General features: G+C 39.4%; 1 protein-coding gene across 5 annotated transcripts in view; it reads right to left on the bottom strand.

Annotated features, from left to right (window-relative positions):
* Positions 1-10,098: 10,098 nt before the first annotated feature.
* HMMR (hyaluronan mediated motility receptor) overlaps positions 10,099-15,723 on the bottom strand; it is a 31,751-nt gene continuing 26,126 nt past the window's right edge. For all 5 annotated transcript variants that reach the window (XM_055112848.1, XM_003810903.4, XM_055112849.1 and 2 more), the window contains 2 exons: positions 11,488-11,650; positions 10,099-10,928 (listed from right to left, as the gene is read on the bottom strand). In XM_055112848.1, the coding sequence (XP_054968823.1) occupies positions 10,876-10,928; positions 11,488-11,650 (216 nt within the window). In that variant the 3' untranslated portion in view covers positions 10,099-10,875. The remainder of the gene's footprint in view (positions 10,929-11,487; positions 11,651-15,723) is intronic.

Raw genomic sequence — 15,723 nt, 5'->3', positions numbered from 1 at the left:
AAAATTGCCATTCAAATTGAACTAAAAAAATCATCTAACTTTTAATGTTACATTCATTTAGAGCACACAGCGCATGGTAAACTCTAAGAGGCATTCAGAGAAATCTATTAATATAAATTATGAAGAATTGTTGTGTGTGTGTTTGCATTTGTGAACAAATGTGAACCTGAAAAAGCCAGTCCTTCAAGATGGATCCCAAGTGGCTAACTGGGCATAATTTATTTATTTTTATTATTTCAAGACAGGGTCTCCCTCTGTCACCCACGTTGGAGAGCAGTGGTGCCATCACAGCTCACTGCAGCCTCGAACTCCTGGGCCCCACGTAATTCTACAGCCTCAGCCTCCCAAGCAGCTCCATAGATAAGGAGTGAATATTCGCCTTGGCCATTCCTGGATTCCTTAGCTCCAGACTCCAAGCACACATTCTTTAGATGTCCTCCATAGATAGAAGTGAATATTCGCCTTGGCCATTCCCGGATTCCTTAGCTCCAAGCACACATTCTTCTTAGACCACAGGGTATTCTCAGGGTATGCTTAAAGTTATTGCTGTCAGGTGCATCTGCCATACAACGCTATTTATTTATTATTTTTAAGACAGACTCTCGCTCTGCTGCCCAGGCTGGAATGTAGTGACATGATCTCGGCTCACTGCAACCTCCGCCTCCTGGGTTCAAGCAATTCTCCTTCCTCAGCCTCCTGAGTAGCTAGGATTACAGGTGTATGCCACCACACCCGGCTAATTTTTGTATTTTTAGTAGAGACGGTGTTTCACCATGTTGGTCAGGCTGGTCTCGAACTCCTGACCTCAAGTGATCCGCCTGCCTCAGCCTCCCAAGGTGCTGGGATTACAGGCATGAGCCACAGCGCCCAGTTCAGACAACACTTTAAAAAGGAAGATATAAGAATAGCCGATAAGTACATAAAAAGATGCTCAACATTAGAGAAGCAAATTAAAACCACATCAAGATACCATTACATACCTAACAGAATGGCCAAAGTTAAAGACTGAAAGCATCAAATGATAATATAAGGCAGGCAAATTTTACTTCCACCTTTTCAGGGTTTTCTGGCTAGACTTAAGAATTAAATTAAGGTAGATCAACATACAAGACTATTTTATACAAACTTAATGTGGCATGGGCCCTTCCAAAGGAAGTGAAGACCCAAAGATGGAGTTAGAGTTGCAATTAAATACCAAATTAGACAGAATACTAAATTGTGAAAAAGTAAATTTTTGAGGCTAGAAGATCAGTTATTTTAATAAGGTTGGTACAGAATTATCTTGGCATTAACTTCCTGTCTTTGGTGATAGGAATGTTACTTTACTTCTGGTACGGGAGGGCATCACTCATGTGAGAATTTCATCTGCTTTTAAGAAACAGAAGAAAGGTCACAGTGATCTTCTTGTGCCTGCTGTTTTTTAAGCATCTTCAACTTAAAATAGTCAAAATGCCAGTATGGCATATTTTGGAGTAGTATATTCTCAACTCCTTCACTAACAAGCATTTTGAATGACTAGAATGCTCTTTTATTGCTAGAGGGAGTATAAAATGATACAACCACTTTAGAAAACTGGCAGTTTTTATAAGGTTACATGTATGCCTCAGAGAAATAAGAACAATAAGAAAAAAAAAGGAAGAAAATAAAATAAAAAGTTAAACATACACCTATTCTGGCCAGGCGCAGTGGCTCATGCCTGTAATCCCAGCACTTTGGGAGGCTGGGACAGGTGGATCATGAGGTCAGGAGTGAGAGACCAGCCTGACCAACATGAAGAAACCCCGTCTCTACTGAAAAAAATACAAAAATTAGTGGGTGTGGTGGCGTGTGCCTGTAATCCCAGCTACTCAGGAGGCTGAGGCAGGAGAATCGCTTGAACCCGGGAGGCGTAGGTTGCAGTGAGCCGAGATCGTGCCACTGCACTCACGCCTGGGTGACAGAGAGAGACTCCATCTCAAAAACAAACAAACAAACAAACAAACAAAAAACATACACCTATTCCATGACCCAGTAATTCTACTTCTAGGTGCTTACCCAAGAGAAATAAAACATATATTTATAAAGACTCACACAAGAATATTCATAGCAGCTTAATTCAACACAGATTAAAACTGGAAACAACATAAACATCCATCAGCAGATGAATGGGTAAACAAATAGTGGTGTATCTATACTGTGGAATATTACTTAGCTATACAAAGAAATGAACTATGTAAATGAATCTCAAAGTCATTATGATGAGTAAAAGAAACTAAATACAAAAGAGTATGATTTTACTTATGTGAAATTCTAAAATAGATTAAATTAATTTATTGTTATCTTGTCTCCCAAACCTAATCTTCCTCTTAACCTCCCAAGTTTGTCTGAAAGATACTATTACACTAATTAACTCAGCTAGATTCAAGTATGCATATGAAAATTTATTAGGGGATAAAGATAGTAAATTTAAAATGGATCATTAAAAAAATAAGGCTGTCAATGCTTTGTGTGGAAACTGAAAAAAAATAAGGCTGGATTCTAATTCACTTATACTAAAATAAGTACTTTACAAATTTAAAAAGTTGAACTATTATTGTTTCATTTATCATGGTTAAACAAAAGTTAAACTAAAAAAGTGGAACAAAAGCATTAGAAGAGTATATATAAAATAATCTTGATGTGAGGAAACCTTTTATAACCATATTATGGCATTTAGAAACCAAAAGGGAAAATATCAATAAATTAAACTGCATAGATTTTTGTAAAAAGCTGCACAACAACAATAATGATAATTAACAAAGCCAAAAGACAAACTGAAGGAAAATAAGATCAAACGTAAAAAGCAATTCGTTGTTAATAAAAGTCAAAAGGCAAAAACACACAGGACAACATGCTGGAACTTACCAGTAGTCAAGAAAATGAAAATTAAACTTGACAATATTTTAAATTAACAGATTGAAAAATATTTAAAGACTAAAGCTTTTTATTAAAAATTAATATTTTTTGTCTGCTTTGTTAACTATGGTATTTATTTGTCAAGATTGGCTAGTTTTACACTAAGGTAACAAATCCAAGATCACCGTGCTTAACCTTAGAAAGTTTTTACTTCCCACTCAGGCTATACATCAGAGAAGTCAGCCAGATCTCTGCATCACAATTTCCCAGAGAGCAGGTCCAAGGAGCTTCCTCCCTTCAGTGGTTTCAAAAATATATGATAAGAGAACATTCCAGGCAGATGAATCAAGTGCACAGAAGATAGGCCTACTCAGCCTGATGTGCTCAAGCATCTGCAAGGACTCCAGTGTGGCTAAAAAGAATAAAATAGGGAAAGCTGGGCCAGGTGGCTCACACCTGTAATCCCAACACTTTGGGAGGCTGAGGCATGTAGATTGCTTGAGCCCAGGAGTTTGAGACCAGCCTGGGCAACATGATGAAACCCCATCTTCATAAAAAAAAAAAAAAAATGCAAAAGAATTAGCCGAGCATAGTGGCACATAGCTGTAGTCCCAGCTGCTTGGGAGGCTGAAGTGGGAGGATCACTTGAGCTTGGGAGGTTGAGGCTGCAGTGAGCCAAGAAGTGTACCACTGCACTTCGGTCTGGGTGACAGAGCAAGACCCTGTCTCAAATAAATAAATAAATAAATAAAAGGAGAAGGAGAAGGAGAAGGAAAAAAGCCAGAGAGGGAAGCGAGTGGAAGTGTGAGATTGTAGATCTGTTAGGACCATTAGGGCCACTGGAAAGACTTACTTCGGCTTTCACTTTTGGCATATCCAGACATCTGCTTGCACTACCACAGACTGAATAATCCTTTAAAGACAGATCAGGTTATTTTACTACTTGCTTACAACCTTTCAGTAACTTCCCATCTACAAGGCCCTGCAGGATCTGTGCCGCATCTTTGACTCTACCTTCCTTGTCTGCCTTTCTCCTCAAATAGTATACACCCCAATCTTATTTAAACCGTCATGTTTTCCTCTCTCACAGTATCCTATACCTTTATTTTTTTACCATTAAAAAAGTGTGTGTGACCATTATTTACTTCACATCTATCACCTTTCACTTAAAAACGCAAGGGGCAAAGTCTTGTTCTCCTCTGTGTATCAGCACCAAATTCAGTCCCTGGCACTGGATGAATATTTTATAAATATTTTTGAATATATAAATGAATGAATAAATGAAATGCAGTATAATCAAAATCAAAAGCATGACTTATAAGTGAATCTATTTTATCCTCAGACCACTAAATTCTTAAGTGTGTAAATACATGAAGATAATACTTTTTAAAATTGTTTCTCCCAGAAAAGAGAATTGATTTTAAACAATTTAAATCAGTGGGCTATGTGTATATAATTATTCACTTGTTAAAGATAATTAGTTTGGCTTTCACTCTTTTTCTTGAAAACTACAAAGTCCTAATGGATGAAGAGACAATAGGTTGGAAAATGGATGAATGTTACTGTGGCTAGAGATGAAGAGACAAGGTGTTGACCCCACCCTCTTTGTTGTAACAGTTTCTGGAAAATCTATTTGTCGAAATTTGCTTTGTGATGGGAGCTTAGATGACTCCTAATTTAAAGGACTAATGAATAAGCTAGTGTTGGAGTCTCAAGTAAAACCTTCATAAGGATAGATGTCTTGGGGTCCAGCTTCACCCACAAATAGGTTCTGGGGCCTAGTTTCATATTTTCACCACCTCTGTCATCCTTCTCACCCTGTTTTAGGGGGTGTTCACATAGAAGTCATGAACAGCAGCAAGAAGAGGATCTGAAAGAATGATACTGAGGAAGGAGGCAGGGCATCCTGTCCTCTGTCCTCTCTTGTCAACAGTGTGAAACACGAACAAGTATTCAAGGTTAAAAGTTATTGTAGATCAATAGGGCATGAGTTAGACTAGACAGGGTGTTCAGTTCCCAAACCCAGTGTGATGTTTAATTGTTATGTTTCATTTTATACATCAACTTGACTAGATCATAGGTTGACCGTGGGCACTACTTCAGGGGCTGTCTGTGAGGGTGTTTCTGAATGAGGTTAATATTTGAATTAGTGGATGCACTAAAGCTGATTGAGGGTCCATTGAAGGCTGAGTAGAACAAAAAACAAAGGAAGGGAGAATTAATCCCTTCTTCCTGACTGTTTGAGCTGGAACATCAGTCTTTTGCTGACTTTGGACTGAGACTTACACCTTCTGCTATGATGGTTCTCAGGCTTTCAAGCTTGTACTGAACAACACCTGCTTTCCTGGGTCTCCAGCCTGCAAATGGCAGGTTGCAAGCCTTCTCAGCCTTCATAATCATGTCAGCCAATTCCTCATAGTAAATCAACTTTTCTATGTATCTCTTACTGGTTCTATTTCTCTGGAGAACTGTGACTAATACAGATTTTGGTACCAAGAGTTGTTCTGGAGGGACAGAATGTTAAGGATGAGTTTCCTGATGGTTCCAGGGTTTTGGGGATTGGTACTCTGATCTTATTAAATGTGTTAATGATTCTTTCCAGTTAGTAAAGTGAGCACCTGAGTGCATAGCATGATCTGGCAATAGAAATACACAAAATAATTGCATTGGCCACTTCTAATCAGCCAGTTATAAGAGGCAAGGAGCTGGCTAACTGTGTATATGATTTTTTTTTTTTGATTTTTGGAAAACTAATTGTTGATGGCTGTTATGAAACCTTTGTTCTTGTCTTCTTAGTCTAAAAGAACTTAAGAGACACAGAGTGGAGAAGTTGCAGCATTAAACAATTCATTGCAAAGGAAAAAGAATATTTTGAAAGTTAAGTGCACAATAGATAGTACATCCTTAGAGAGTGGATTCAGTACAGGCCGCTGGTAAGGATGAGATCACAAAGACTGGCACTAGGGAGACTCCCTTTCTGGGAGTCTTACATGATTAATCATAAGGGGGTGGGAAGAGGTGTTACTAGTAAGCATGTTCTGGGTGGTCCTCTGGGTGCACAAGAGCAGTAGCTGTACATGCTTGTTCATATATCGCATGTCTCATTAGCATCTTAAATCTCCACCCAGCAGTGGGTTTTTTACTATTATAATGAACAAAGGGTCAGGCTGAGGATAGGTAAAATCAAAATGTATATGCTATCTACAGGGAAATTTCCTACTGAAGATAGCTTTGCTTGAATTAGCTTGACTACAATGTGAATGCTGGGGCTTATTTTGTTGAAGTATGTGGTGCAGTAAGCCACAGTTGCTGCATACCAAGGGCATGTTTACTTCCTTGACTACCTATTCTGCCTCATAATGAGTATAATGAGGACAGTTGGTTGTTTCTAATGTCACTGGATAAAGTGGTGCAAAAAAAGGTGAGTGTAGGGATTTTTATTCCCAGCTCAAGTGCTCCATAAATAATCTGAAAGCTTCTATGTGCACCCTGAAGAAAACCCTATCTCCTGTAGCCCCAGAGCTGAGACTGTTGAAAATCAAACACAGCATCTCATCCTGTGACTGGCTGAATTACAACACAAATTAGAATTCCAGCCTTGCAGAGTGACTATTGTTAAAATGAGGGCACTTACTGAAAAAAAAAATGGGATTCTGTAAATTAGGATTGGGACATATGGGAAGACCTTGATGAAGCTGGGGACATTAAGCCCCTAAATTCTGATGAGTCTTCTTTGCTAGTGGAGAGGCTTCTCAACCCCATTGGAAGCAGCTTCTCCATTTCCAGTGATAGTACCCTCCAACCTGTCTGTGATGATTAACACTGCATTGCCTGAGGAAATTGTAATGGCCTCCTTTGAGGCAGTTGATATGCAAGACAATGTCGGTTCTCCTCCAGACCCAACTCCACCACCCTTCTTTGCTTCTAGACCTGAAACTAGACAGGAACAAAGTGTTACCCATGAAGAGATGTGCTATACTCCAAAGAGTTACTCAAAGTCTCTAATTTATACAGACAAAAACCTGGGAACATATGTCGGAATGGATAACAAAGGTGTTGGAAAATGATGGAAGGAACATAAAGTTGGATCAGGTCAAATTTATTGACATGGGCTCACTAAGCCAAGATTCTGCATTTAACATTGCAGCTTGGGGAGTTAGAAAGGGTGCTCACAGTTTGATTGGCTTACTAAAACATGGAAAAGATGAATTGGAAGTGCTGGACATGCCTTGGTTTAATCTAGAGGATGGGATTAAAAGGTTTAGGAATATTGGGAAATTAGATTTTTCACTTAAGAACTACTCATCCACACTGGGAAGGTCAAGAAAGCATACCTTTCACCAATACTATGAGAAAGAAATTTGCGAGGAGAGCTCCAGCATCTTTTTCAGAACTCTGTGATGGCTCTTCTCTGTAGGCCAGAGCTCACTGAAGTCACTGAACTGGAAAACCTAAATATAATGGAAGTAAAGGATCCCAGGGTGGCACGGGTCAAGTAATGGGACTCAACCACCAAAGGCAAGGTGAAGTGGTTATCATAATGACAGAGCCAAAGGAACAATTAGAATAATCTCACTTGTAGACCTATGCTTTGACTAGTTGATCATGGTTTTCCTAGACGTGAAATAGATAGGAAGCCTACTGAAGTCTTACTTGATCTGTATAAGCAGAAAACTTCTAAGTCAAGTGACGAAAGTTGAACTCGAATCATAAAAACAGAATCGTGGTCCCTTAATTCCCAAACTTGAGCCACTTTATAGAGCCCAAAACCCTTTGATTGAAGGGGAGGACCTCAAGGGGACCCTGGTCCATAACCAAATGTTTATACTGTTAGTCTTTCTCCTAGTCCTCCGCAAAGGGATGTACAACCTTTACCAACGTAACTGTGCATTAGAAAAAGGGAATAATCAGATCTTTTGTGAACTAGTGGACACTGGCTCTCTGAAGTGACACTAATTTCAGGAGATCCAAAGTGCTACTGTCAGGGTAGCAGCTTATGGAGGTCAGGTGATCAGCAGAGTTTTAGCTTAGTTCCATCTCACAATGGGCCCAGTGAATTCCTGAACCTATCCTGTGGTTATCCCCTAGTTCTAGAATGTATAATTAGAATACAGTCAGCAGCTGACAGAATCCACACATTGGTTTCCTTACCTATGGAGTGAGGGCTATTATGGTGGAAAGGGCCAAGTAGAAGCCACTAGAACTATCTGTACTTAGGAAAATAGTAAACCAAAAGCAATGCTCAATTCCTATAGGGACTGAAGAGATTAGTGCCACCATAAGTACTTGAAGGAAGGCGGGGTGGTGATTCCTACCATATCTCCATTCAACTCGCCTATTTAGCCTGGGCAGAAGACAGATGGATTATCACAAACTTAACTAGGTGGTGACTCCAATTGCAGCTACAGTACCAGATGTATTGCTTGAGCAAATTAACACAACTCCTGGTTCCTGGTATGCAGCTACCTGGTATGATCTGGCAAATGCCTTTTTCTCCATCCCTGTCTATAAGGCCGACCAGAAGCAGTTTGCTTTTAGCTAGCAAGGCTAGAAATGCACCTTCATGTCCTACCTCAGGGCATATCAACTCACCAGCCCTGTCCTAATTTTGTTCACAGGAATCTTGATTGCCTTTTCTTTCCACATCACATTGGTCCATTACATTGACGATATTATGCTCACTGGACCTAATGAGTGAGACATAGCAACTACTCCAGACCTATTGGTAAGACATTTGCATGTCAGAAGTGGGAAGTAAATCCAACAAAAATTCAAAGGCTTTTTCATGTCTCAGTAAAATTTCTAGGGGTCCAGTGGTATGAGGCATGTTGAGATACCCCTTCTAAGGTAAGTTTTTGCATCTGCCCCCTCCTACAACCAGAAGAGGCATGACATGCGGCAGGCCTCTTTGGATTTTGAAGACGTTTCCTCATTTGAGTTTGTTACTCTGGCCCATTTACTGAGTGACTTGAAAAGCTGCTAGTTTGGAGAAGGACTCAGAATAGGAAAAGGTTCTGCAATAGGTCCAGGCTATTGTGTAAGCTGCTTTGTTGCTTGGGACATATGAACTTGCAGATCCAATGGTATTTGAAGTGTCAGTGGCAGATAGAGATGCTGTTGGAACCTTTGGCAGGCCCACATAGATGAATCTCAGTGCAGACCCTTAGTATTTTGAAGAAAGACCTGTTATCCTATGCAGATAACTACTCTTTTGAGAAACAGCTCTGGGCCTACTGCTGGGCTTCAGTAGGGACTGAATGCTTACCGTGGTCAATTAAGTTACCATGCGACCTGAGCTGCCCATCATGAGCTGGGTGTTATCTGACCCACAAGCCATAATGCTGGGTGTGGACAGCAGGAGTACATCATCAAAGAACGTGTTATGTATGTGACTGGGCCCAGGCAGGACCTGAAGGCAAAAGCAAGTTACATGAAGAAGTGACCCAAATGCCCATGGTCCCCGTTCCTGCTACCTTGCCTTTTTTCTCCCAAGCTCATGGAGAGTTCCCTATGATGAGTTGACAGGAAGAAACAACATGGGCCTAGTTTATAGATGGTTCTGTGTGATATGTAGGCATCACCTGAAAGTGGATAGCCACAGTACACCAGCCCTTCTCTGGGACATCCCTGAAGGATAGTGGTAAAAAGAAATCCTCCCAGTGGGCAGAACTTTGGGCAGTGCACCTGGTTGTTCATCTTGTTACCCCATGTTGGCTAAAAGTAGGAGTCCTGAAGCATTTTATTATTTATTTATATATTTTTTAGAGGTGAGGTATCACTATGTTGCTCAGGCTGGTCTTGAATTCCTCCCGCCTCAGCCTCCCAAAGTGTTGGGATTATAGGCGTGAGCCACTGGGCCCAGCCCATTAAACCATTTTATTTTATTAGACAATTTTTCTAATTTCTACGTTTCTTCTGAACTTAATTTAAAATACTGTATTTTAAAATTCAACCATGTATTAAGATCTAATAAAATAATAAAAAGCAATTCTGACTGATAGTCCCTGTTGGGCCATCAGTGAGAACACATTATAAAAAAGGTAGCTTATAAATATCATACCAATGATATGTGCAAAACAGGCATTTTAGAGAGAGATTTACCACTTTCTAAACAGTATCTTTTGTGATTCTGGGGACAAGGTGGTGTGGGTAGGGTAGAGATGATAAATGCATCTTACATAGAAGCATGAATGTAACTTCATAAAATACAAGCTGAAAAATTAATTGGTTAAATGACTTACTGTGTAATTTTATTTCATATTACACAAATGTTAATCAAATGCTGAGTAGACATGCAGATGACAAGCAGTATATGACAAACTCTGAAGAAACAGTTACATGTAGAGTTTCTCAGATTTTTAGTGTATCTAAGAATTAACTGAAGAGTTTGTTAAGAATGCAGGCTTAAAGGCCAATCCACAGATTATAATTTCATACAAATAGGATGGAGCCTAAGAACCTGTAAGTTATTAAACAACTGATTAAAAATAGAGAGGTTTCTATGAAGTTAGGCTTGTCCTTATTTCTTATTTGAACTGGACAAGTAGAAGGATAATAGGTAGGACCAAGTGAGCATTATCAGAATCAAAGTAGAGGCAATAACAAGCCAAGGTGTTTTAGCCTAGCTAAAGAAGCTCAGACTAGAAAAGACCTCCAGGATCAAGCTGAAGAATCTGGGGTTTAGACTCTTGAAACTAAGGTTTCAGAACAGGAGGATAATAATATGATACTGACTTTTAAGTTGATGAGATGTATTCTAAGCTGGAAAGCCAGCGAAAGGGTTCAGAATGAGGTGATAAAGGTGAGCATTAGGGAGGAGGTATTTGCAAGAAAAAATAAAATGTCAAAAGACACTTTGGTAAAAAATGTTCCTTTCACATATTTAAGGATTGGCAGTTAAAATTAAATACAACATTATAAAATACCCATGTCAAATATAATAACAGCAACATCAATAACAACAAGACGAATGAAATAATCTTCAACAGGTTTTTCAGATGTTTACTCCCATGATTCTTGACACTCCATAGGAGTTCGGTAACAGTTTGTATTGCCTAGAAGAATTATTGAAAAGAAGGATTAGTAATCTAGATTAAAATGAATTTATCCATCATTATAAACTAAAAACAGGCCTTGTATCTTCTTTAAGGCAGATGAAGCAATATATTCTGTAAGATAATTTTTAGATTTATCATTTCAACCAACTTTAATTTATTGTGAAAGACAAACATTCACAGTCAAGAAATAAGAAATTTACTTCTCTAAAACTACAAATCAGAAAATGATTAAGGACCTAAGAGACATTTAGGTTACAATGCTAAGGGTATTATAGAGGGAGTAATTTGGGGTGTGTGGACAGGGACAAAATAGTCATGCAAAGCTTCAAGGAAGATTTGAGATTTGCCTTGAAGAACAGGCAGAATCCAGGTATACAGAAAAGAAAGCATAGAAGGAGGAAAAAAACAGTCATTGTACACAACAATCTCAGTAAGAACTGCTTTTATCAGAAGGTGTCAACAAATTTTCACAGTTCATAAAATGGATGACTTGTTAAATGCTATAAAAGCAAATCCAAAGGAAGAGGACACTTTTATACATTTATTCATGTCTTACCTTCTTTTAATGGGGTCTTCAGGGCAAAATTTTCTTTACTTTCATGATGAAAAGCCTTTGAAGGATCAAAGTGTTTGATACCTAGGACTTTATTCAATTCCTCTTGAAGTTTTGTCTCACTTTGTTTTTTTTTAGCAAGCTGACAGCGGAGTTTTGATACTTCCTAGGTAAAAAGAAATAATAGGTAATAAACAATGATTAAAGAGTATGTCAGTGAAATGTGTTACCAATGTTGCGGGCAAATTCCAAAGTTGTTTATGTATTATCACACTCAACAGCAAAAATCACTACTAGACACAGGCTTTAAGACTGAATTACAAAATGACATGAAACAGCTGTGACAAAGGAGATACAGTCTTTTAAATCTCCTCAGCTACAAAGCTATTTTTCTGATAAAAGTTCAACTCAAAAGTAATTGCTGAGATGGACTTCTGGCATGACAGCATGAAAGTTCTGCTGACCTGCTCCCTAGTGAAACTAAAAGTTATAAAATGTTAACCAGTTGAAGCCTCTGAAAATTGACCTAAGGGAAAAACAGCAAATGAAGAAACATCTATTCAAGAAAATCTGCAAAAATTTGGTGAAAAAGAGAGTCTGCAGTATTTAAGCCAAAACTCCTTCCCCTCTTCCCACTCCCAGCTTAGCAAGGCAAAGTCCACGCCAGACGGCTACAGCCAAAAGCACAGGGCCCTCTTTTCCCCCAACTCCGAGTCAGAAGCTTCCCTCCCAGGAGGACCAGGACATCAGAGTTTCTCATTTTGTCCCCAGCTCCCTGTGGCTGCGGTTATATCCTGGACAAATGCAATTGTGAGGTGGGGGATCCCTTCCTCCACTCAGCCCCATTCATGGAACAGGGGCTCACCTTGGGCACAGTGTGTTGAAAATGCTGGGCCCCGATGACTCTTTCTCTGGCTCATGAGGGGGATGGTTCTACACCAGGAGGTTACTCAAGAGGGCCTGAGGCTATTCCTCATCTCTTCCCCACAAGTCCACTGAAAACTCAGCTCCTAGGGCAGAGGATGTCACTCAGAGAGAAAACTGCCATTGTCCCCAATTTCAGCTCTAGTCCTGGCTCAGGGATATTGTCGGGGGAGGGGGAAAGGAGGGCGGAAAAGACAAGTAGGCCATAAAACAGGTAGCTCCTCATTTCTTTTCAAAGGAACTGACTTCACCTGCAACAGAGCTTGGAGAAGCTGAAGCCTAAGGGTGCTCTAAAGCAGGGGTCCCCAACCTCCGGGCTATAGACCAATACCCATCCAAGGCCTGTTAGGAACCCGGCTGCAGAGCAGGAGGTAAGTGGTGAGCCAGGAAGCATAAGCATTACCCCCTGAGCTCCCCCTCCTGGCAGATCAGCTGCGGCATTAGATTCTCACAGCAGTGTGAACCCTATTGTGAAATGCACATGTGAGGGATCTAGGTTGCATGCTCCTTATGAGAATCTAATGCCTCATGATCTGAGGTGGAACACTTTAATCCTGAAACCATCCACATAAACCCATCACAAGCTGGGTGATCCGGTCTGTGGAAAAACTGCCTTCCACAAAACTGGTCCCTGGTGCCAAAAAGGTTGGGGAACCATTAAAGAACAGTGGTGGTTATAGTGAGAGAGAATTGGGAGGAGATTTAAGATACAGGCTGAACAGTAGACTAGTTAGTTTGCAGGAGAAAACTAGGGAATATGACAGCTGGGACGAGCCCTTCTGTAGTCAGAATAAATATCCAGCACTGCTCTCGTATGCAATCCCTACAAAGGAGCCAGAATTTGATTGGATTAGTTTATAGAGCAATTTATGCCCTAAGGCATTGTTGCAAATAATCAAGCAAGGAGCCAGCATCTACTGGAGTTTACAGCCACTATGTTCACGGAAAGAGAGGAAGGCAGCCCTACCAAAGCAAGTGTCATCCCAGGGTAATTGTAGGCACACCTAAAACTGTACCTCCCTGAACAGCAACATCAGAGGCACAATACTGTTGGGGTCTGGGGAGGTAGTGGGATATGTTTCACTAAAATAATTGAGCCACTCATTAAGCAAACAAGCAAATAAAAAGCCCCAAAAAGGAGGGGGAGCTGTACCCAGAAATGCTACAATATATGATCTAAAAATTTACTTTCCAATGAAAAATTACAAGGCATGCCAATAAACAGAAAAGTATAACCTATACATTTGGACACAAGGAGAAAAAATATCTGAGAGTAATCGGATGTTGGATTTTCCAGCCATTAAACAAGGGCTGAAAAACCACCTATTGAGTACTATCCTTACTGCCTGGCTGACGGGACCTGTCATACCCTAAACCTCAGTATCATGCAATGCACCCATGTAACAAATCTGCATATGTACCCCCACATCTAAAATAAAAGATGAAATTATAAAAAAGAAAAGTTCTTGGCCAGGTGCAGTGGCTCAAGCCTATAATCCCAGCATTTTGAGGCCAAAGCTGGTAGATTCCTTGAGCCCAGGAGCTCCAGACCAGCCTGGGCAACATGGCAAAACTCTGTCTCTACAAAAAGTAGAAAAATTAGCCGGGTGTGGTGGCGCACGCCTGTAGTCCCAGCTACTTGGGAGGCTGAGGTGGGAGGATCACCTGAGCCCAGGGAGGTTGAGGCTGCAGTGAGCCGTGATTGCATCACTGCACTCCAGCCTGGTGACAGAGTGAGATCCTGTCTCTAAAAAAACCCAAAAACCAAACAAAAAAATAAAGTTCTTTCTCCACTAAAAATTTAAAAAAAGAAAGAAACTTAAAAAAAAAAAGACTCAAATTACTAGAACCAGAAATAAAGAGAAGCCATTACTACTGACCTTACAGAAATAAAAAAAAGATTACAAAGGAATACTATGAACAATTATATACCAACAAATTAGGCACATTTATAGAAAGACATAAACTACTCAAGAAGAAAACCGAATCAAGAAGAAAGAGATAATCTGAATAAGCCTATATCAAGTAAAGATATTGAATTAGTAACCAAAAAATATTCACAAGAAAAACCAAGGTCCAGATGGCTTCACCAATAAATTCTACCACACATTCAATGAAGAATTAATACCAATTATTCAAAAACCATTCCACATAGAAAAGAGGGAACATTTCTCACTCATTTTATGATGTCACCATTACCCTGATACCAAAATGAGACAGACATTAAAAAAACAAAAACAAAGCAAAGAAAACCTACAGACCAGTATCTCTTAGCAACCCCTCAGCAACATATAAAAATAATTATATGCCATAACCAAGTGAGATTTATCTCAGAAGGTTAGATTAATATCTAAAAATCAATTAATAAAATACATCATATCAACAGAATAAAAAAATTACATGATAATCTCAATAGAAATAGAAGAAGCACTCGATAGAATTCATTACCCTTTCATATAAAAATGCTCAACAAACTAGGAAACAGAAGGGAACTTCCTCAACTTGATAAAGAGCATCTATGACAAATCGACATCTTTGTTTTTTTTAGATTGTTTTGCTGTTGTCTCCCAGGCTCAATGGCTCCATCTCGGTTCACTGCAACCTCTGTCTTCTGGGTTCAAGCGATTCTCCTACCCAAGTAGCTGGGATTACAGGCGCCCGCCGCCACACCTAGCTAACTTTTGTATTTTTAGTAGAGACGAGGTTTCACCATGTTGGCCAGGCTGGTCTCATACTCCTGACCTCAGGTGATCCACCTGCCTTGGCCTCCCAGAGTGCTGGGACTACAGGCGTAAGCCACCTCGGCTGGCCAACAAATCAACATCTAATAATGTCACGCTATATACATCATACAGGTAACATCATATATCATGGAGAAAGACTGAATGCTTTCCCCCTAGATCAGGAACAAAGCAAGGCTGTCCATCCATTTTCATTACTTCTAAATTCAACACTGTATTATACTACAGGTTTTAGCCAGAGATATTAGACAAGAAAAAGAAATAAAAGGCATCCAGATTGGAAAATAAGTAAAACTATCTCTATTTGCAAAAGACATGATCTATAAGAACATCCTAAGGAATCCACTAAAAAACTATTAGAACTAAAATGAGTTTAGCAAGGGTGCAGGATACAAGATAAATATATTAAAATCAATTGTATTTCTATACATTGGCAATCAACAATCCAAAAATGAAATTAACAATTTCATTTACAAAACATCAAAAAGAATAAAATAGCAATAAATTTAACAAAAGAAGTGGAAAACTTATACTCTGAAAACTATAAAACATTGTTGAAAGAAATTAAATGAGA

This window comes from Pan paniscus, chromosome 4 (assembly GCF_029289425.2).
Source record: "Pan paniscus chromosome 4, NHGRI_mPanPan1-v2.0_pri, whole genome shotgun sequence".
In the NCBI taxonomy this organism is placed as follows: domain Eukaryota; kingdom Metazoa; phylum Chordata; class Mammalia; order Primates; family Hominidae; genus Pan; species Pan paniscus.
This window is presented reverse-complemented; position numbering and strand designations above follow the sequence as displayed.